This window comes from Gobius niger, assembly GCF_951799975.1.
Source record: "Gobius niger genome assembly, chromosome: 11".
Lineage (NCBI taxonomy): Eukaryota > Metazoa > Chordata > Actinopteri > Gobiiformes > Gobiidae > Gobius > Gobius niger.
The window spans coordinates 20,068,299-20,091,075 of record NC_136862.1 but is presented as its reverse complement, the minus strand read 5'-3'; the positions used below and the strand labels follow the sequence as shown (position 1 = coordinate 20,091,075).

At 41.9% G+C, this 22,777-nt stretch overlaps 1 protein-coding gene across 1 annotated transcript in view; it reads right to left on the bottom strand.

Moving 5' to 3' along the window:
- The window catches only part of dchs1b (dachsous cadherin-related 1b), a 100,058-nt gene that overhangs the window by 70,421 nt on the left and 6,860 nt on the right, over positions 1-22,777 (bottom strand). Inside the window, exons 2-5 of the mRNA XM_079566919.1 lie at positions 8,065-8,913; positions 7,700-7,897; positions 7,222-7,578; positions 6,630-7,046 (exon numbers count right to left, since the gene is read on the bottom strand). Coding sequence (XP_079423045.1) covers positions 6,630-7,046; positions 7,222-7,578; positions 7,700-7,897; positions 8,065-8,895 — 1,803 coding nt within the window. The 5' untranslated portion in view covers positions 8,896-8,913. The remainder of the gene's footprint in view (positions 1-6,629; positions 7,047-7,221; positions 7,579-7,699; positions 7,898-8,064; positions 8,914-22,777) is intronic.

Here is a 22,777-nt window from a genome sequence, read left to right as displayed (position 1 = left end):
CAGTAAAGCATGGACAAGAACTTGTATTAACCACCAACCCAATGGTTAATTGGCGACCTGCATAATCCTGCACCACTGTTACCCCCTCCATCATATTATGTAGCAGAAGTGAAACATTTTGAATGGCAAGTAGCCAAGGTTTCATACAATAACTATTCCCATTTGACATAAAAACAAACTAAAAGTCCTGTACATGGCTAATTTATCTCAATCACCAAGGGAAATATTATAAAGCTTTGGGACATGACTGTAAAATCACGGGGGGATTAGGCTGGCGGTAACCGAGCCGGCGGTAGCTAACAGGTGATGAGTGCCGCGCGAGTGTTGATGGATGTTATGGGAATACTTGGCATACCAGACACCCCACGCTGATCAGGCTTCACACACGTCCAGTCAGGCTAACACCGGGCAGCTGACGGACCCGCGAAGATCGTAGCGACTCAACCAAAGCCGGGAGGAAGTCTGTCTCCAAAACGGGACACCTGTTAACAGCATGAGACCTTTCGCCAAATCTGAAAACCTGGACAATGTCGGAACGCGCAGCCATTTGTCACCGCTGATCATCTGTTTCGTGTGTGTGTGTCGACAACCCGCAGCCTTCCCCTTTGTGATCTTATAGCGCATTTAGCATAGTGACAGAATAATTAAGCATACATGACAAAGTTTGAACAGCTGGGACGAGAGCACAGCTGCAAAAGAAGAGAAGAGCAGAAGAAAGAGCACAATCATGATAATTAATTCAATCTTTCATCTGTAATGTGTAACCTCAACTGTTCAGCGCGGTGCTCCCATCTAAAGTTATATCAAGTAACTACTCAATTACTGGCATGCTTTGTTTTTTGGGAAACAACCAGAAATTAAACACTATAGGCAAAGGTTGAGTGAGTCTACTCTACTCCAAATGGTCTACCAGCAGTACACTCTTCTTGCTCTCTGTCTGCCCTGTGGGTTTAATAAATGTGATTAGTCTCAGTGTCCACATGTCTTAAATATGATTAGTCCTTCCTATGGAGCTTTATAAACTCCAGCTTTCACATCTTTCAATTTTGCACTCAGCTCCTGATTGTTCTGACAGACAGCAGCGTGTTTACTTAACATTCAAACAGGAAGTTCAGAAGGGCCAACTCCACCTGTGTCAAGAAAGTGCACGTTTCCGAAGTTTTTTCTGTCATGCCCTGACACCAAATTTGCATGACCAATCACACATTTCCTATGACTTTACTAGCTGCAGGCGACAGTTAATAATTGTCCTTTTAAAACGTAAGAAAAGTCAGATATATCCGTATCTAATGGGCTCCTGTTGATCTTGAGTTGCGGCCAGTAGGTGAGGATTTCCTCTCGATGGCCCCTTGATAACACAAGTGTCCCAACATCTGCAGAGGTCAACGGCTTATGAGGCTGTAGGAAAAGTAGTAACAGTAGTAACCGTAGTGGTAGTCATAGTAGTAGTATTTTTACTCAAAGGTCTTCTCTATGCAGTACCAGTCATGATCGGATTGCTTCCATTCTTCTGGGCAACAAGCCTAAAAGCTTGCACCTGTACGTCCACCATCTCGCCAGCCAAGGCAAGCAAGGCTTCTGTGGCAAAGAGCAGCCAGCCAGAGCAAACCTTGAGGCAAACTCTTTTTTTCCCCACTGAGGCACTGAGGGTATGATCCTAAAAGTGAGGCGAGTTGGACTGGTGACCACCAACTTTTAATCAGGGACTCAATTTTTGTTGGTTCTGGATTGTATTGGAGAGCTTAAATAGGCATGTGTGATTCTGTAGCATTAAAGGGATAGGCCACCGTTTTAAAATACTGAGATATGTTCTTACCTTAGCTTAGACGAGTTGAAATGTAGCTGTCTGGTCTTTACAGAGCTCAGGCGGCGTTAGCATTTAGCCTCTCCTCTTCTCATCTATGGATGGACCAAGCTCTTCCATTTTCCCTATTTGAATATAATAAATATATAAAAAGAGCATGGTCGCTTCTAACTTCACCTCCGTTTGGATCCACAGATGAGAAGAGGAGAGGCTAAATGTTACCGCCGTCTGAGCTCTGTTTACGTGACTGAGCACACGCACAAAGACCAGACAGCTACACATCAACTCGTCTAAGCTCAGGTAAGAACATATCTCAGTATTTAAAAACAGTGGCCTATTCCTTTAAGTCATTAAGAAACAGATTAAATTGAGGATCATCAAATATGTCAAATGAACCAAATCCTTTTGTATGTTTGACCCTTGATTTATTTTCACAAATGTGCAAAGGTTGTATAATACTAGGAAGTCTGAAAATCTGGTACCGTACTGCATTGAAAGCACACTTTTACTTCCAGAGCAGGCCAACATATGAATCCCATATCATTTCAGTCACTACCAGTCAGCCCTCTGTTTTCTCAAGTATTTAATCCATAAAAACACAGACCCGCTCTTATTTTTACTTCCTGACAGTTCTCAATTTTAGGCTTGTATTTTTCATCCTGGTTTGCTTTGATTTCAGATGGCGAGCACCTCCCGATCGCTTTGTGCGTCTCCGGCTCAGCCCACATCTGTGCGTCTGTCTGAATGATTGAATGCAGCTTAACAGGCCTGACCAGGAAACCACATGGTGAACATCACAGGGGAGATGCTTCACCTGCTCAAACTGACTTTCACCACCGCACACAGGAACACAGATGTCGGACACACGGGCACTGGCTCTTGTCCGCATGCATGAGTACAGCAGGGTGGATATGCACAGGCTGTGACAGGGGGAATTTGGGCATTTTATTTCAAATGTGAAAACAAGCAATACCTGAGGTCTACCGTGCGAAAGTCAAAGTAACTATGAAAGGTGACTTTATGTACAAAAATACAGGAATAGAGTCTAAACAGAAGACAGTGAGAGCGATGGCACCTGTACTGTAAAATATAACATGTTTAATCCACATCTAATCTAGGTAAATGGTTTCAGTGAAGGTAAAAGATTAAAATGAGTTTAAATTGAGTATCTTTATCTTGCATCTTCAAGTGGTTTAAATATCCTTGAAATCACTCCTGAACCGTGATCTTAATCCATGTCTTCAGTAAGTTTGCTTCTTACATCCCACTATACTGCACAGGCTTCTTTATATGTGCGATCTGTGCATTCTGGCCGTTTCCTGAAATCGTGTTTAACAGTGATTTGGAGATGCGCAGTTACTTCCTCGTGGTCGGGCCACGCTGGACCAGAGCATGTCATTGGATTAGGCAGAAAACTCCAGGAGGCACAAACCGGCATAGAAAGGAGCAGAGGTTCAAGTATTTAGTACGGTCAGCAAAATGAGAAACACACTACTACTACAGTATGTTGTTGAATCAATAGTACAGAAGTGAAAATGACTTAACTGGGGCATTAGAATCTATTCAAGTTACATGTTGATTATGTTCATATTGGCAAGTTTATCAACAGAGGTAGTGGTAAAAGTGATGCTGAGTGGATAGTTTCCCTTGTAGATTAGTTTAAAGGAATAGGCCACCGTTTTTTTTTTCCATACTGAGAAACGTTCTTACCTGAGAATAGATGAGATCCATAGATGAGAAGAGGAGGGGCTAAATGCTAACACCATCTTTAGTCTTTTTGCATGACTGAGCGCACGTGTAAAGACCAGACCATTACACATCAACTCGTCTAAGCTCAGGTAAGAACATATCTCAGTATGGAAAAAACTGTGGCCTGTTCCTTTAAGGAGTGGATGTTAACAGTGTATGGCAGTAGTAATCGTTAATAGTCTGAAATCCAACTTTAGAGGCATATAATTGTGACTATTGTACCTAAAAGTAGCAATGTTGGTGTAATAGTCATAAAACTAAACATATTGATTGTAAATGAAGTCACAGAAGTCACAACTTTACTTTTATCTAACGCAACAGTGCCTTAGTCTTCACAACTTCAGAATGGTACGAATAATGCACCTACACAGAGACACAGAGCAGGATTCCTGACTTTCTCATGACCCGCGCGGATCCTCAGGATATAAACCTGAATGGAAGTCTACGCACAAAGCACCAAACCGACGTAACCCTCCGGTCTGACAAATCCTCTGAGGAAGTGGAGGAAGAGGAAATCACGAAACCAGAGAAATAAATAACTCCTTTGTGTGGCGATGAAATAAACTTTGCAGAACATTATAGATGACTGTAATGGCAAAGTTGATAAGAAACTTCCTACTCTTTAAGAATGCGTGAAAAGCGTTTGGAAGTCTGGAAGATACTCAGTGTGTTGACAGTTTACTATAAGGCAGATGGAAAAAGAAGCACTGTTACTTTAAATAGGACATTATTTAACAAAGTAAGAAAAGGGTAAACGTCTTCTTCCACCAGGCATTCATTAAGACTCACTGTCTGACTTTCTCCATTTTTAGAAGTTTCTGCCACATTGTCCAAATATGACCTGACACAAAGCCAATACACTGATTGTGATCTGGTGTAAATATTAGCACAATTCTGGGAACGCTTTTGCCTTTATCTCAACGTGTTTTTTCATGAGACAAATTCTAATTTCCAGAACATAGGAGCCAAAGTCACATGAGATAAACTTGCAATCTAGCCTAATAGGTACCACTGATCCAAATTCCCATTTTGGAAAACCTCTCATCGTATTAAAAGCATTGCATGCCGTGGAGTTTTTTTTTTACAGGGCAAAGTGAAAGAAGTTGCTAACGCTAGCTCCCATTATGCTGCAAATCACGGCCCGGTAGGGGGACTTTTTGCCCCAAGTCTTGGCTCTGTTCGAGGGTATAGAGCTGCAGAACGTGCCGCAGAGAGCAAATCAGCCCTATTCACTGGCTCTGCCCCAATGGAAAACCACCCCTGTTGTTTGGCGTGGGGTACGGCTGCTCAGTGCAAAATAACTGCCGGCTAGGATTAGGGAAAAAAATGTTGATTACAAATGTTGCAATGATTGAAATCAAAGGCCAGGGGGTTTATACATAATGAGTTCAGATGTAATAATTCAAACTAACACACCAAAAATAAGCAAATTACAGGGGTCGATTACTTACTGATGGACAGGTTGTGCAATGTGGAATGGGAAAATGTTAGGAAGCAGTCAAGAAGCGACATCTTTGCACTAACCATCATCAAATTAGAGCTAAGACAAGCCAAAACTTTAGCATGTCATCCGAGATATACATATACATATACATAACATATAGAAAATATACAAAGAGCTGCACAATATGAGAAAAGAAACTGTCTTGAACCTCATCACATAAAGCTTTTGAAATTAGAGTAGGTGACAAAGACGTGAGCCGCTATTGTACTCAAGAAAAATAAAGTAAGCAAAAGAACAGAACGACTGTCAGAAGTTAGTCGACTAAACGTATCAGACTGAATGTACGACTGCCCACTTTGGCTCGTAAACCTCCTCCACCCATTTGCATCGAACATCATTTATTATCCTTGTCGAACTTTCCCCTGCTACCTCCCGGAGGCCAAGCCAAACACTCATTCAAGACCATTTTAAACCCATAAAAAGTTAGAGGAAACAATTTCTAATTGTGTTTCCACTTCAGTAGCCACGTCCACACGCTGTATGACTAAGAATCGGCCTGGCAGAAAATTCACAGATCTGAAAACACCTCAAACTCGCCTCATCTGCCCTGTAAAAATATTTGGTCTGAAAAGGTCACGATGGCCAGTTTAGATTTCGCTGGAAGACAAACAGGCTGTCATGCTTTCTCATTTCATCCGTGGAGCTCCCCTTGATACAGAAGAAGTAGCTGGATTTGAGATAAAAGCCAAAGCCGTGAGATCGTGCTCATATATTCGCCGGCTCGCTGTTGGAGGGGTTACCGTAGCAACCTCCAGAGGTGAGAGAGAGGACATAGTAAATCTCTGCGGAAGGAAAGCAGGTGAAGTTTTCTTGCCTTACGCTTTCATGAAAAGACAAAATGAATCCCATGGAACCAGCTAGGTTAAAGCTAAGATTGTACCACATCTCTTGTTCATTTCTGATGCACAGGGGCGTTTGTAGGGGGGAGGCTAGGGGTAGCACAGGCCACCCAAGAAATCTGATTGGCCACGTCAAGGGGCTGAGGGAGCAAATTGGGGGTCAGTACCAAGGTAATATAAATCTTATACTATATATCAATACTTATGAATAGTCACAACAAATAACAAATATGTAGGAATGGTATGCACCTTTAAATAAGTAAGTACCCCCCCTGAACCACCTCCGTGAAAAAACTTTGGATATGCCCCTGTCACTACACAACATCAACACCGAGAAGAACTGCAGTATTGAAGAAACGAACAGCGCTTTACTTTACTATATATAATCTGTAGTTTAACTGTGTCTATTTTTTAATCAAATCATTATGGACTTGGTCACTGCAGTGCAGCATGGGACTTGGAAGGAACTCTTATTTTTTGGCTTATCATTGATTTGCAGAATCCATCTACAATCAAGTAAAAAATCATGCTTTTTTTTCCAGTGCGCAATCAGTCAGGACTTGGAAAGGTTGTAAGGTACGGACGCTGTGTGCAGTGAAGAGAAGAGAGGACGGAGGAGACAGTAGTTTTGGCTCGAGAAGTGGGACAACGAGACAGAGTGCCGTGAGGATGGAAAATGGCAGCTTCAGGATCTCCTGGGAGTTAAGATAAAATAATCCAAAGTTAGTCCTACCTCTAAGAAGCAGGTCCCCGCTGAGGTGTTCTCTTTGATGGACGCGTTGTAGTTGTTGTTCGAGAAAATCGGCGTATTGTCGTTGACATCCTGAAGCACGATGTCCACTTTGGCCGTAGAGGACAGAGGAGGCCTCCCACTGTCTGTCGCCACAACGGTGATACTCGGAGCAGGCTCGGACTCAAAATCCAGTACCGTTGCCGTGGTTATGATCCCTGTGACCGGGTCGATTGAAAACCAATCAGAGTGGGAGTTCTTGCCTTTGAGGAGGCTGTACCGCACGTCGCCATTGGGGCCTTGGTCTTTGTCTCGAGCAGTGACTTGGAGAACGAAGGAGCCCGGGTAGACCACCTCTGGGATAGTCTGTTTGTAGGACTGCTGGTCGAATAGAGGGGGGTTGTCATTGACGTCCATTACCTGGAAAGATAAAGAGTTATAGGGTTGTGCACAAATAACTAAACAAGGGTGAAACAAGGGTCAAAGACAGAGGGATTCTAACATGAACAGTCTCCAACGACAGGTCTGGCCAATTGGATTCGTAGTTAAAATATGATTAATTTCTACACATATACAGCCCATGTACTTGTTTTACCTGTATCGTGAATGAGGACTCTGCTCTGAGTGGAGGGGTCCCGGAGTCAGTGGCCATCACCCGCAGGTCATACGAGTCCCGCTCCTCTCTGTCCAAAACCTGGTCCACATAGATCAGGTAGATGATGCTGTCTTTGGTGGTCAGAGCGAACTTCCCATCTCCGCCCTCCAGGGACACATTGACGTTAGCGTACTCTCCATAGTCTGGGTCGGTGACGGAAATTCGGGCCACGTACTGTCCCGGCTGGGCCCCCTCGGAGATCCGGGGCGAGCCGTCTTCACTGAGGAAGATGATGGTCATGGTGGGCTGGTTGTCATTGTAGTCGCGGACATGGATGGTCACAAAGGCATTGGTCACCTGAGAGACAAAATGTTAGAGTATTCTTTTTGCATTGTGCCAGGAGGAAAAGAGTTGAAAACAGAAGTAAGAAGAGTTCCAAAATGTCTTAGAGCTTTTTTTAATACATTTGAATAATTACCTCGGGATGGCTGGCATTATCCCGCGCCTGCACCACCAGCTCATGCACTCTCTTCAGTTCATAATCCAGGGGCCTGTTCAGTGTTATGACCCCAGACTTCAAATCCATCACAAAATATCTGTCTGGATCGCTCTGACGCCTGTTAATCTCATACAGCACCAGGCCATTATCCCCTTCATCCTCGTCTGTGGCAAACACCTATAAAGACAAGACAAATCATGAATGCCAATCAAAATACAGATTTCATACAGACATTGGCAGCTGTGATTGCCTAAGATGTGTTTGGTCAAATTAAGATTTTTCCTTCAGTCAAACTAACTAAACGCTGCTGCATCGGAAAATTAACTTCAGCCAGTATGACGAACCTGCAAGATGCTGCTTCCTTGCTGCAGACTTTCCGAGATGATCGCATGGTACCGACTCTGGTTGAAAACTGGAGCATGATCGTTGATATCTGTAATAGTCACTTCCAAAGTCATAGATCCCATCCGCTTTGGCGACCCACCGTCATACGCCTCCAAAACAAGGGTATATGCGGACCTCTTCTCTCGGTCAAGAGGCCCATTGACGACTAAGTCCAGGTTTAGCACCTTATTAGTGCTCCTCTTCGTTTCGAGTCTAAATGCTTGCCCCACGTTGCCTTCTCTGATTGTATACCCTTGCGTTGTCAACTGGTCCTTGTCGGCGTCCAAGGCAGGCTCTAAGTGGAATCTTGTCCCGATTTGCGTGTGCTCTGGTATCTTGAGCGCAGCTTTCTTTTTGGAGAACACGGGCGCGTGGTCGTTGATGTCATTGACAGAAATGGAAACCTCTATAGTCGTTCCCGTCATAGTAACAGCGATGAAGCTATAGTGGTCTTTTTGTTCTCTGTCAAGGCGCTTCGCAGTGGTGATGATTCCCGTGGTTTCGTCGATGTAAAGGTCACTGCCCACGCCCGTCCCCTCGTGGTCCGAGATGAAGTAGAGAGTGGCGGTTTCTCCAGGAGGTAACCCGGCACTTATGTCACCGACTATTGTCCCGGCTGGCTGCTCTTCATCAAGCTGTAGCTCCAGAGCCCCAAATACCGCTGAGCACTGGACAAGGACGAGCAGGACGTACAGATAAATCACAGTGTGCCTCCACCTCCAGAGTCCCAGCCTCACACAGGGCCGACCGACCCACGACCGCACTCCTGACCCTGCACTTGTTATCTGCATGGCTGAGTCTTGTTACACCTACGGGAGACACAAAAAGACAAGAAGCAAAGTATTAGATCAACTCAAAAAATGGTTAATGGGGATGTTTATTCAGGACTGGCTGAACTAAGTGAATCATATATTGGACATTCTGCTAATCTTGATCTTACTAAACTGTTGCCAATTCACTATATTGCAAAATAATCTTCTTTCATATCCTTTTAAGTTTTTCCTACAGTTTTAGACTATTACATTGTGTTTACATCATACATGCTATCCCTTTTTGAACAAGGGATAATACTGCCCGGATTGCAACTTTCTCCTCATAAAAAGTGATATTTTGGAGAGAACCCCTGAGCTGGATCAAGCATTTAAAAGCATGAAACGGCCAAGACCTGTCCAGGATCCAGACGGGATTTAAAAGACTCTTAAGACGCATTACTCCATACTCTATATTTATCTGAAGAATAATAAGTTATATCCACCAGGTGTGAACACATTTAATGAGGAGAGGCACACAGAAATCCAAAAGAAAAACAATCAACATGACAGAAACTTGAATCGAGATTTAGGCCGCAATAGAATAAATGATTACACACTTATATACACAGGAGGAATGCATGGGAAAATAGGCCTATAGCTCCTTCAGTATAAGTTTTATGGGAATAGTTGTCATTTAAGACTGAAAATTTAAACCCCATGTTCCCAAAAGTTTAAATCATGCACGAAACCGTGAAGACACTATTGTCCTCATGCTACTTCTAAATCAGTCTCGTTGCTCACATGGATTTAGTAAAAGCCACACTGCGGAACACTCCTGAGCAACAAGAAAATGTCAGGAAAACTACAAAACAAACATCAGAAACAGCAAATGTACTCTTAACCTCTTAACGCCCACCTGAATTGAGTGCATTTTCTACAGTTTCGCTTTACCCAAATCTAAAAGCTTAAAAAAAGCTTCAAATACCGATGAAAACAAGGATGAAAATGTAACAAAAAAGTGATAAAAACGAGGTGAAAACAAGACAAAGAGCAATGAAAAATCAACAAAACAAATGACCAAAAAAATTACAAAAACACAACAAAAAAGTAACAGTAAAGACAGCAAATAAAAAGAGTGCAATAAACCGTGCCGGAAAAGTGTCAAAAATCGAACAAAGGTGTAATAAAAAAGTAACATAAATGTGGCAAAACCATGACAAAAAAGCAACAATGAAACAGAAATAAAAGACGACAAAAAGCGGCAAAAATGTGACAATGTGACAACAAGGTTATGATCACTTTTGTAGGCCTTAGCTTTCAAATAAAGCATTACACTGTTGCTCTCCAGTTGGGAAGTTTTTCAATTTGGGTAATACCGAACTGGAGAAAATGTGCTCGGTTAGCAAGACACCGGCGATGCTATTTTTACATTGGGTTATCAATATAAAGCATTCGGAAGGGGTCATAATATAAAAGCAAAGTAGCAACATCTCCATGGAAACGAGTTGTTAATGTCCCGCTCCCAGCAAAGTTGCAAGTCCTCATGTCTGAGGAGAGCTGAGCCCACACACAAATAAGACATGTGTTTTTTATGTATATCCTACCAATTAAAACACCCCTAATGAATGAAATGCTCCAAAGTCTTTATTGGTTGTGCTGTTACGCCGTCTGGTTTTAATGCCAGAGTCCAAAAGCCCAGCACAAAACCAGAAATAGTACGTTTTCTATTTACGTCACGTTGTTAACTGCTTGTCACATCGAAGTGAAGAGGTTTTAAAATCTTTGTGACACAGTTTTCACCGCAAAAAACAACAACATCTGGAACTTCGAGATTGTTCAGACAAACAGCAATAATTATTAACAAATGGCGTCCGACCCGAGTTCAACTACTTTACGATCCAAAAAAATTGAAATTATTCTCGTAACTATGCAGGAAACTCCGCAGCCCTGAAAACTCTCACGATATGCTCTCACGTTGCTTCTTGATTGGGTGCACAAATATTTATAATACGCTCAAAATGAGAACAACTGTTTACGCGTATCGCTCGGGTATTTATAATGGAAGATTAATTGGGCGCTTAATTCCACAAAACATCCCACAATATGGCAAACTTCTTCGAGCTCGTTTATCACAATTTGCTAAGTGAAAGAAGCGTATTTTCAACAAACGCCGACTTCGATAATAGCGTCAATACCTCAACTCCAAGGAATGCGAATGAGTCTATTCGCTGATATCCGTGGCGAGGTATCAAAGCTACACATGTGCAGTACAGGCAGCGGGCCAGTGGCAGAGATAGGAGGCTGAGGATAGATGGAGGGTGTTGGTCATTGGTCATATTCAGACAATCACTCCCCCAGCGGTAGTTTAATGTGCAGTTAACATTAGGAGTGCCAGAAAGAAAGAGCGAGGGAGGGGGGGCATCATGTCTGACGTACACTACTGGCAAGCGCATTGAGATGGATAGCAAAAACTCTATCTGTGGAAAAGGTTCATACTGTCTTCTTATTTTAAACTGTTTACAAACATAAAACTCATCTGTTTAGGAAAGTATTTTGGACATAACTTGATCAACAATGCATGCGCTGTATGTTATTGAGACCTATATGTGAAGTTGGTCTGTACTTACTTTCAAATGTCTCCAAATGCATTTAATGTTAGTTTCCACCTGAAATGACTAATACAGTAACTTGCTGTACCGAAAATATATTTTTATTGATTTTTTTCTTATCTGGAATGTGTCATTAAAATGAGAGATGCACCGATCCAACTTTTGGGGGGTTTGAGTATCTGCCAATATCCGACATTCACCGATACCAAGACACTTTCTTAAAAGTTGTTGTGAGTGACAAAACTGGTCCTCTTTTTGCCATTGTCAATAAAGTCTTATATTTTGTTACCAATTATCAATTATGGCGATCTATTAAAAAAACTGTAATGGAAAAACATTAAACAAGAAAAACTGGACTTTCTACACTAAAGTATGACCAGCTAGTTACAATAATATTAACAACGCATATTGATCTGATCATAACAGCTTGTGCATAACTCAAATATGTTAAATAAGTTATTCTTAAGCAGCATTTCATAAACTAAAATATAAACTCTTGGCCACTGCAGTGTTTATTTTATTAGGCTACTTTAGGTGATCCAGTCATAGTTTCTGTCCAAGCCTTGATTAGTTGATGTTAGCACTAGCATACTCTGGCTAGCTTTAGCTATTGCTAGCCGCGGCATTTTGCGCAGCGATCAAAAATACGTTTGCGGAGCTTAAAACTAACTCAGCGATTGAATTCTGCAAGTTCTGCCCTTCAAATTTAGTTGGTGAAAGTTGTGTTTTTAAAACAGTGACATCCCAAACTGTTATCGGCTCAATATCAGATGTTTGTAGCCGATACATTTCTGAGATTCCTTGTGCACTCCCTAATAATAAACTAATATAGATTTTAAAATGCAAAATCCTAGAGTTTTAAACACATAAAGGCATTTGGACACTGTACTGGTTAGAGTTGGCTCTTGGCTCTTTTCTTGTTTTCAGACATTGACAGCGTTCTCTAATACCCAATCTATAATGGGTTTACATGGAAACACTGAATTTACACTGAACTCTATTAAATCAGTTCGTAAACCCAAATCAAACAACCACTCGAGAAGTATATAAAAAAAACGTATATCCCAGAGAGCCAAAGTTGCTATACAGGAATGCTCTAAAAGCAAGCTATGCATTTACGTCCACTTTAAAGGCCATTAATGAACACTAATATGACGACTGTACTGGAAACATGCCTATCTTCTGTTGGTTTTACATTTTGCCCTTTACTCCCTATAGACTTATTAGCCTGTATGTAACCCACTAAGTAAATACTGAACATTTCTCTGAGCTTCTCCATTCATCCTCACAGCCACTCCATGCACTGACCCCAGCCTCCTCCTGCAGTAGTTTATGAGGCCTGCGAGGAGGAAAGATTAATAAAGGCTACAGCTCCCTCGGGACGGGCTGAGGGACACTGATACAGGTCCCACCGGTGGAGGGGTAGAGGGGTGCACTGACCTCCACATCTGCTCTAGACGGGACAGTTGCACTCCTACACCAAAGCGCAGGGAGAAGTGTATAGGGGAGAGATTGGAGAAGTCTGGAAACACCCTGGTCTTGTCCTGTTTGTGTTTGTGGAGCTGTCTGACTGTGGGACGGAGGAGCAAACTGGGAGGAGATAAATGAAAAGATCTGGTGTATTGGGTTGGGAAGAAGACTTTGTGGTGATGGGAGTGTAGGGTATTTTTGGGTCTTTGGAGACTGCGCTTTGTTGAGCTAAAGTAGAATATTCCATTATGTGGACAATGCAGAAGCAAAAGAAAATTCCCAATTCTCATAAGATTCCCATGTTGAAATATAAATTGAAGCACAAACTAATGCCATAAAACAGCATTCTTCCTAACATAGACATATAGCTGAAAATGTCTCTTTGTGCATTATGTAAAATGTAATGTTTAAATTCATTGTCCCTGGGCTTCGGCAGTACTTTTACATGATATAAAAAAGAGTTAAGTACTAGATGTTTGTGATGATTGACAAACCATTGCATTCAGTTTGATTACCATATCTCAGTATGTTATCTTTTTTGGAAATGGCTGAGGTTGTACAACGTGAGTGATAGTGTTTTGGCCGTATTTCCAACTTGTCACCAAAGTGTTTCATGGTTGTCTGACTGATTGGAATATAAAATCAACAAGACTGAGCCCAGAATGTATGTAATGTCTGTCGACTTTGAGTGTGACTGAAGGGTTGTATTGATGAACACATCGCGCTGTTCCCATCTGTCTCTGCCAATGAACGGTCAGATCATGATGTCATCCTTCCTCTGACTAAAGCCGTTATGCACTCGACATAAAACAAAGGGCTGGTGTGGATGAGAGAGAGCAGGGTCTGAACGTAAATCAACTGAACAGATGAAAAGTTGGCAGGGGATGACATTCTCTTTTCTCAATCCACGCAAATAGTATTTTACGCTTTACGCAGTACACCAAAGGCTGCACTACACTGTTAAACTGTTAAACCACCGAGTAAGACGTCTGTGTAGCCTCTCAAACCCTTTTCTACTGACCTGGTTCTTTTGCCGGTTCTGGGCAGGTTTCAGAACCTGTTCTGCTGTTTCTACTTGAAACTGTAACCGGCCCAGAACGGTGCGCTGAGACCAGCTTGGTGGAAAAGGGGTACAAGTCATCTAGGTGTAGGGCTGAACGATGTTGATGATTAGGGGGTCTTTCATCTCCCCCTGGTGTCTCTCTGGCCTAAAAATCACAATTGCAACTTCGCTGCCTATGGGTTGGAGGCCCCAATACACTCTAATGGAATAAGGAAGAAGAAGCTAACAGGCTAACGGGCCAAGCAAACTGCGGACGAGGGCCATTTACAGCCAAGTTTGAGTGGAAAAAAATGATTGGATGTACAATATCCCTCTCTACTTTGGTCTTTTCTATCAGCGTAGTATTTACTCTCACGGACAATTAAAAGTAGAGTAAAACAGTAAAAAACGCAACATGCTACGACACCTGCTGTGGCGCTTATGGCCTCTAGGGGCATGAGTTACCTAGTACTGCTTTAAACACAAATCGCAAGTTTTTCAACAGAAGTCATAAAAAAAATACTACATAAAGACCAAAACAAGACTAAAATTGAACTAAATTAGGAAGAGTTTAACTAAAACTGATTTTTTAAACATTTTTATATTCTGGTTATTGTTTGTTTTGGTAAATGTTTCAATGACCACTCTGACCTTCTCTAGCACTTAAATGCCTGGCTCCAAAGAGTTTTTCTAAAAATTGCTGTGACCCATGTGATAACGCTGGGCAGGGTGACATATTTTTAACCAATTTTTTGTGCATCAGCACTAAAAAGTTGAAGCCTTTTCGCCGCTGCACTGTGGAGGCTCGTAGCCCTTTTAAGAAACAGGCAGCCATGTTAATTTAACCGAGCACTCGGGACCATTACAATGAATGGGGCTGAATAGATAATCATACTATATGTATACAGTCCTTGATTAAAAATGTTTCAATGAACTAAATAAAAGTCTTCAGCTGATGACATTGTTCAGTTAACTACTTTTAAAAACCGATACTATTTGAGGAGACAAATTGCATTGCAGACTCAGTAAACATACATCACACAACAAAAAGAAAAAAGGAATTATCTAAAAATGAAATCTTTTGCTAACATATTCTTGCATCATTTAATAACCACCCCATGTTTCCACAACCTTCAGCTACCATATAAACTCTCTAGAAATTAAACTAGAACACCTGCAAAACACGTGTGTATACCGGCTGTGACATCATCATTCTGCGACCACACGGACCCACACCAGTCTGGCGAACAGGGCTCCAGCGAGTCTCACCCACATTATATCTGGCATTGCACCCCCATAATCTCCTCCACTGCACACAACCTCAAAGCCTCCAAGACACACGCTTCCACTCTAAATGCCTTAACCATATAATAGCAAACCCTACTGTTTTCTATAGGAAGTGACTATTTGAAGTAGTGTTGCGATCTGTGTAAACACTGCAGTGAGATATAGCCTTCCCTCGTGCAAAGCCAGTTCTTAAAAGTCGGATTTGTCATTGGGGACATGGTTATAAGTGAGACAAATGCAGGCGCAGAACTCAACTCAATGTAAAAAATGCGTAAAAGTATTCACCCTCTAACCAAGAGCTCCAGGGTTCAATTCCCAGTCTAGTCAATAATATCAACATGGATGTCCAAAAGTGAATCTTGCAGCTCAGAGAGGCACTTTTGGACAAAATCTATTTGTTAAAGTTAAATTCATCCCAAGCCTTTGTTCCCCATCTAGTATAATAGCTTCATGATCATCTTTCAGGGTTTGTGTTTTCATTAGTGTTCATATAGACAAAGGAAAGTACTTTTACTTTGTTACATTCCACCCGTGCTTCATATCCATCCTGTTTCTGCCCCTCCCTCTTCCCTAATGGCTTTAGCAGACAAAGTTGGGCACGAAACTCCAGCCATATCGAAGCCAAAATGGACCAAAAGAGTCACACAGTTCCAGCGCAAATGGCCACTTCACAGACTGTCCCGTCTCGCATGTGTTTCCTGAGCATTTGCAGGACGGAGCACAGAGGACGATGGATGATTTCAGTTTTAGTTTTTCAGCGGTTAAGAGGTCTGGCACTGACCTTGTAGAGCCAGCCAATAGACATATGTTCAGGCCTCAAACTGCTGCTGTGTGAAGGAGAACATTGGCTGGGAATCACAGTAGACAATCTGGGAGCGACAGAAGAAAAATAAAGAAAGAAGGAATTGGTGGAAAAGGGACTTCTAATTCTGTAAAATGTAAACAAAAAATTGGTCTAGTTTTCAGTTACAGTAAATAATTTGATTTTCAGTAATCTCCCCGATGACACAATTTGGAATAACTTTTAGAATATCCCACAGTTTTTTGGCTGGGTGAGGTCAATTGTGTTGACCTCACCCAGCCAAAATATAGCAACACCAGCAGCCTAAAGTGCTTCAGACAAAGAACTGCATTTCAAAGAGATAGCAGAGGGAAAAAAAAGAAAACACAAGAGAGTAAATCAAATACAGGATAGAAAAACAAATGCAGATAGAAAAGTTTAACTTGTATTAAAAGCCTGTGCAAAGACTAAAACTGTTCAGAGCCTGGACCGATCTGACATTTCTTGAAATCAATGCATAACAAAGCTAATATACTGTACTTTATTCTACCTTCAAACCATTTTTGTGTTTTTTCTACTATACTTATTCAATGTAATCCTAAAAGTCTAGGCCTTGTCTTTCAGGTTACTGTGTGAGAAGCTCTCAGGGCCTTTATTTTGATTTCCCAGCATTGGAGTGCATCAAAGCAGGTGATATTCGTACATTGTGTGTGACTGGCTTCGAGCAAAAGCTCAGAGTTTTTCCTGTGAAACTAAGCGGAAAAGTAAATATCCCCGTTAATGGTCCACTGTAACGGTCTACTGTGCTACCGGTAGCTTTGTTTTGCCAACTTTTTCAAGCTGCCATGTAAAACATGTTGAAGCAAAATGCAATAAAAACATCCTCATAAAAGTCACATTGTTTGGCTTTTCGACAACCAGGAAACTCAACACAAGAATATAACCAGAGAGAGGTATTTAAAAAATTCGATTTATGACGCCATTATCAAATCACACCAACTTAAACATCCACACCATGAATCTCCTCCGCTTGCACTAAAAGAAGGAAAACATTTTTACGATACCCCTTTGCCAGTCTGCAATTACACAGTGGCTGCTGGAGTGACACCAAATACTTCACTGCCTCACAATGTTGGGTGAGTTGTGGTCGTGGCAGGCAGTTTTTGGTGAGGTAAAAAAAAAAAAAAAAAATCTTTATGTGTGAAACGTGAGAATCTCAGTTTACATGTCGTAGAGTAGAGAGTATGTTTTTAGAGGGGCGACAACTTTGACCCCCTGTCTAGCCCTGCGTCGCCTTCCTCTATCCCACCAGACGAACCCAGCTGTCCCGAGCACTTAGAGCGTGCTGTGAGAGGAGTTAGCTAGGTGTATATTTGAGAGCGCTTCCACACTTGTTTCCTTACTTCCTCAAGTCGCAAGTATTGCCTTACAAACTATTACAAACTGACTTAATTGAGAAGGCACAGGGGTTGGAAGGAAAAAAATTGTAGGGCACAGTATTGTAATTTCATGTTATAATACAAATTCAATATACTAGTAAAATCCATTAAATACGGATTGCCCACTTAAACTGTAGAAGCGTGACCCAGGAAGATTTTTACTGTGTGAATGAAAAACACAGAATACTGTCCAGGTATGTTTAGATAGGGGGGAAAAACTGGAGATGCACCGATCCAGATCCGTTGAGAATATATATATAAACCAGTATCGGTTCAATATCGGATATTTGTGGCCGATACATGAAATCATTTTTTTTCCAGTATCGGCTCCGATATCCGATATCAGAAACGGATCGGTGCATCCCTAGGAAAAACAACAGTTAAAAAGCTCCAAAAAAAGTTGATTTTGCATGATCTATTAACTCATGACACATTCAGATCCAGTTATAAGTTTCACACATGACCAGACTGTCTGAGAGGCACTAGCCACTGAAATATACATGCCTAAGTGTCCGCTGAAGTGTAATCAATATTAATACCACTTTGCGCTTAAGAGTTCACCGCTGTGTTGTTCAAATATGTTGCTTCACCCGAGGGAGCGCTACAGACATAACTCACATCCTCGAAACCTAACCCTAACCTCCAGCGGTCAACGCAGAGTGAGTAAAGCCTGAATTAATTATGACGAAGACCGCGCTGTTTCTTTGTTACAGAGGAGCCTCCATGACGACAGCGATGGGATGATGGGATACAGAGCGACATAGCAACCAAGTAAAGAACTGTAGCTACTTTGGCTGCGTTCATTATTAATTCGGCTATTTCGACACATAGTGGAGTGAACCAGCACACAAGGGTCGCTTTAACAGGCACGCCGGTGAAGTCGAGGGTAACTTTCTGTTGTTACGACTTTGGTGTAGAAAAGGACAGTAGGGATAAACACTCTGCTACTGTGCATCCCATTTGCTCTTCAACTTAGAGCCCCACTATTCTCCACGTTTACAATCTGGGATTCTTAGGAATGTTTCAGTTATCAAAAATTGAGTATGTAAAAGCTCTGGTCCATAAAAGTTCAGTCTGGGGCTTCATTTTACAAGCAGTTTCCTACTGACGTTGATATCGGTGCCTTCAGAGAGTCTGCACAGTGTCAGCGAGGACTACATCACCACCGCTGCCAAGCACCGACGCAACACGACGGTCTTTGCCATTTACAGACGGCACATTATGATCTGTTTTTGCAAAGATTCTCTTGTAAAAGGAAGTATTTGCGTGGAATTGTGAGGGACATTTTCCAGCGGGTTTGGCGGTGCGCTCTCATTTGGATGGGAAACGGTGCAATGAAAATAAGGTTTAAGTGCTGACTTCTTGTAAAATTGTCTTTTATTCCGAATCATAAAAGTAAAGCCCCAGTTTTACATTTTATTCATATTTCTGGGTCGATGGTGTTCAGGATTCCTTCCCATAAAACTGTCTACGTAACATCCGTATGTTGGCAATCACCTTGCTTTATGTCAGTGCTACAGGGCTGCGTCAGAAACCTTTTCTATAAGACAAGGTCGGGAGTAAGAAGTCGTTACTATCACACCTGACAGTAGAGCTATCAAGAAAAGCATGGCACACCTCAGTGGAAAGATTACACGAAGCAAAAGGACCTTACAGCTGATGTGTTAGTAAAATGTTTGTTGTAAAACTGTCGATTAAAAAGCAATAACTGAGATGCACAGCCCTTTAAAGCACATCTTCAAAGTTGCGGTGTTCCTGGTCTCTTATGGTAAGTATTTATCAAAAATGAAGGAATGTGCTTGGTGGGCGGTGATCATTTACGGCTAAAGCGGTGAAAGCTGCCATCCAAAGTGAAACTGCATGTGGCTCTAAGACGCTGCCTGTCTTGCGTTCCTTCATGGCTCCGCGGGTTTGTTCGCTGGGGGGGAAACAGCTGAAACTTTGAGGCAGTGAAAGCGTGACAAAACAAAGCGGGCGCAGTGACTCAGATTGGTGTTTGTTTTCCCCACACACAGAAGAGGGATAAACTGGAAAACAGGATGAGGCACACCTACAACACACCAGCAGGTCCCAGATGGTGATGCGTCCCAGATTTTATGTTGCAGATCGCAGGCAGACAAAGGAAGACATCGCGCTGAGACGAAGATATAACTGTGAATTGAGTTAAAAGAAACTTTGGGGTGTGAGAGGAGAAGGCGAGGCTGCAGTGAGAGCTGACTCCGTTTACAATGTGGGACAGGCTCACTTCGTTTGTGGTTTATTTGATGAAGAGAAGTACAGGCAATACAAAAATGTGTTTTAGGTAAACAATGGAGACCAGGATTCTTTTATTAGGTTCTCAACCGAACCGCGGTGGTGTGGGATGAAACTGTAATGTCACTGTTATGTTTTGCAAAGCTATAAATACGTAATGTTACAAATTGAATCAAATAAATATCTGAATTTGAATGATTTTGTATAAAAACAATGCAGACCAACTACATTAAGTGCCCTTTACATCTAACACATAAAGCCTTAAAGGTAAGTGCGCAGCTGCTGTGGACCATCCCTCATCTCTCCAAACCAACCGAGCATGTCGTATCCACCAGGGCAAGGACCTCACCATCCACGCTGTCAAAGTCCATCAAGTCACTGCTGAAACTGAGATTAATGGCCTTTATGTAGAAGGGAAAACAACAACACATGTGGCCAGCAGTGGATCTCTAAATCAACGGCACACATGAGCATCTAGAGTTCCGACTCCGAGCCATTAAAGTCTAGGAAGTGTTTTTTTATCAGTTATCAATGTTGTCCATGTGTTTTACATTGTGTGATTGTGTGACTATGCAGCATGTATTACCCTGACATCACAGTGGGTTAGCAAATGATTACACCTACATGCTATCTGCGATTGAGAAGACCAGTTTCCTTGAAGTGTTCATGATTCAGAAAACAATGACAATTTGCCCCTGATTAGATGTGCACAAAGAAGTCAGTGCAATCAAGAAGCGAAGCAGCGAGCTAACGGGGCGAGGGTTCAAAGTCAAAACAGTCATGGGATAGTCAAAACAGAGACAGAGAAAGGAAACCAAGAGCCACAATTGAAATGCACACATGCAAAATTCTCCTAACGGGTGTTATTTTGGACTTTTGAAAGAAACTGTAACTGTTGTAATCTGTATTAAAGAGGCTAGATGCAAGTTAGCCATTTTATACTAACTACTGCCACCTCAGGTCATAAGTGTAACTGCACCTTCTATATTGAGCTCGTGCATGACGGCACTTCGGACCCGAATCAACACCTTTTGGAGTGACAGTGCTGAATTTTAGAGGCAGTTGTGGTGAACAGGTCTGGGCTGATTCTACATACTAAGACATTGTTGGAAAATACATAATTTTGACATTTTTAAACTCTGTATAGTCCCTTTAAGTGTAAGTATATTAAAACACTTATTATAAGCTTTGCCCACTGCAATGGGTGCTCACTTGCTAACTTGACAGGGTTCAGAAGCGCTGGCATTTGTGTATCTTCCAGGTTTACAAACGGCTAAAAAACGCAGCAGCCATTCCCCCCACAAATATCTGCAAACAACACAATGCACTTCAAACCGTAAAATGGATTTCACTCTCTTAATGGCGAACTGCACTACAATCAGCATCATACAGTATCATATTATGAGCAAAGCAAAGATGTCCAGACTTCCCTGTCCACGCACACTTTGCTAAGCTCTCCCCAAGGCGTAAAACTCAAAACTGAAAACTCCACTGTAGTTACTCGCTAAGAATGGTAAGAGGACTACTGATTTATATCTCATTGTAAAAGCAGAGTCTCAGACAACAGTAATCAAATCTGGATTTTGGAACACTTGAGTTTTAACTTTATAGTGATGAAACGATATGTTGAAAAGGAATCGAACTCCTTTAAAGTGAAAGTCCTCCAGTACGAGAAACAGCTTTACCAAAACAATATCTTTGAAGCCTTTACCCTCGTCAAAATTGTATTTGACAGATCAGGGAAAACTCTCTGACTCATCACTGGCTCTAAATTTGGAAAACTGAAATGAAAGGATTTTTGGGGGGAGTTAGTTATTAAATTCTCCATCAACTCTCTGGTTAGTGTCGCGCCAACAGCTGCTGGCCCTGGGAATGCCTCAGTGTTATGTTACTCTATTGTGTTTCTTGTGGTAAGCCCAGAATTAAGTCCGCCTGTCTGTGGTTAATTTGCTTTGGAGAAAAGAACATGGCGCTGATACCCGCTGGTTAATAACGATCCTGAAGAGTAATGACTTCATCGAGAAATCATTAATGAAAGGACAATGTAAAATAATGTGTAATGAGGAAAACGCAGATGGAAAATCCCCTTGAATAAATAACGTAGTATTGTATTAATATATTAGGGATACCATGTGATTCAATGATAATTATGTTGTCTGCAGTAAAGGCTGATGATGATATACTGATAATCTTGTTTGTCTATATAAAAGAGACAGTGGATGGGATCGACAGGTAGATAAATCAAATCAAATGAGGCAGCTAATAAAGAAATGTCTGGGATATTTGAGGGTATAGGTCTTCCACATTTGAGAGACATTCTACAAATGCACATGGCCCTTTTGGACCTTTCGAAACTTGACGGCTGAAATGATTTGAGCAGAGAACCAGTTGCTGGCAAGAGGTTATTTTCCAAATGAATCTGGATCTGGCCGTTTCCTTCCAACGTTTAATTTCAGTGAAACTTTTCTGCACCGAATAACACAGTATCTGCCTTGTTTTGCACAATCTCTGTAAACCTTTGCGTCATAAAACATCTGTAGATCGGGAGCTTCTCAATGCAGTTCATATCCATTTCTAAGCACTGTAACAGGTTAAATCAATGCCCTTGTGGACATTTCTCGATCCAAAAGTCAGTAACATAAGTGTACCTTTCAAACTGGTGAGCGCACTCTTCTTCATTATCAGTTGTGTGAATTAAAGAGCATTGAAACTTTCCTTCCTCCTCTCTCTCCTGGCAGCCACGCTTGTTCCAGCGAGCCCCTTCACTCTCGCAACACGTCTTCGTACCTGAGTCGTCTGTGGCCTACATGGTGCTCTGTGCTCAGTGCTGTGTTTGAAGTCACAGCGGCTCAGATCAGCTCACTTACCTCATTAAAAACACATGAGACACTACACAGACTGGATCTCGCCTTTCCTTCTCTTCCTCCTTCCTGTTAGGTTTCCCCACATAAGCCTCCACCGGCTTCAGATCTGTAGATGTGATCGACAGCCGCTACAGCATTCATTAGCTTCTATAGCATCTCTGTTATGGATATGTGAA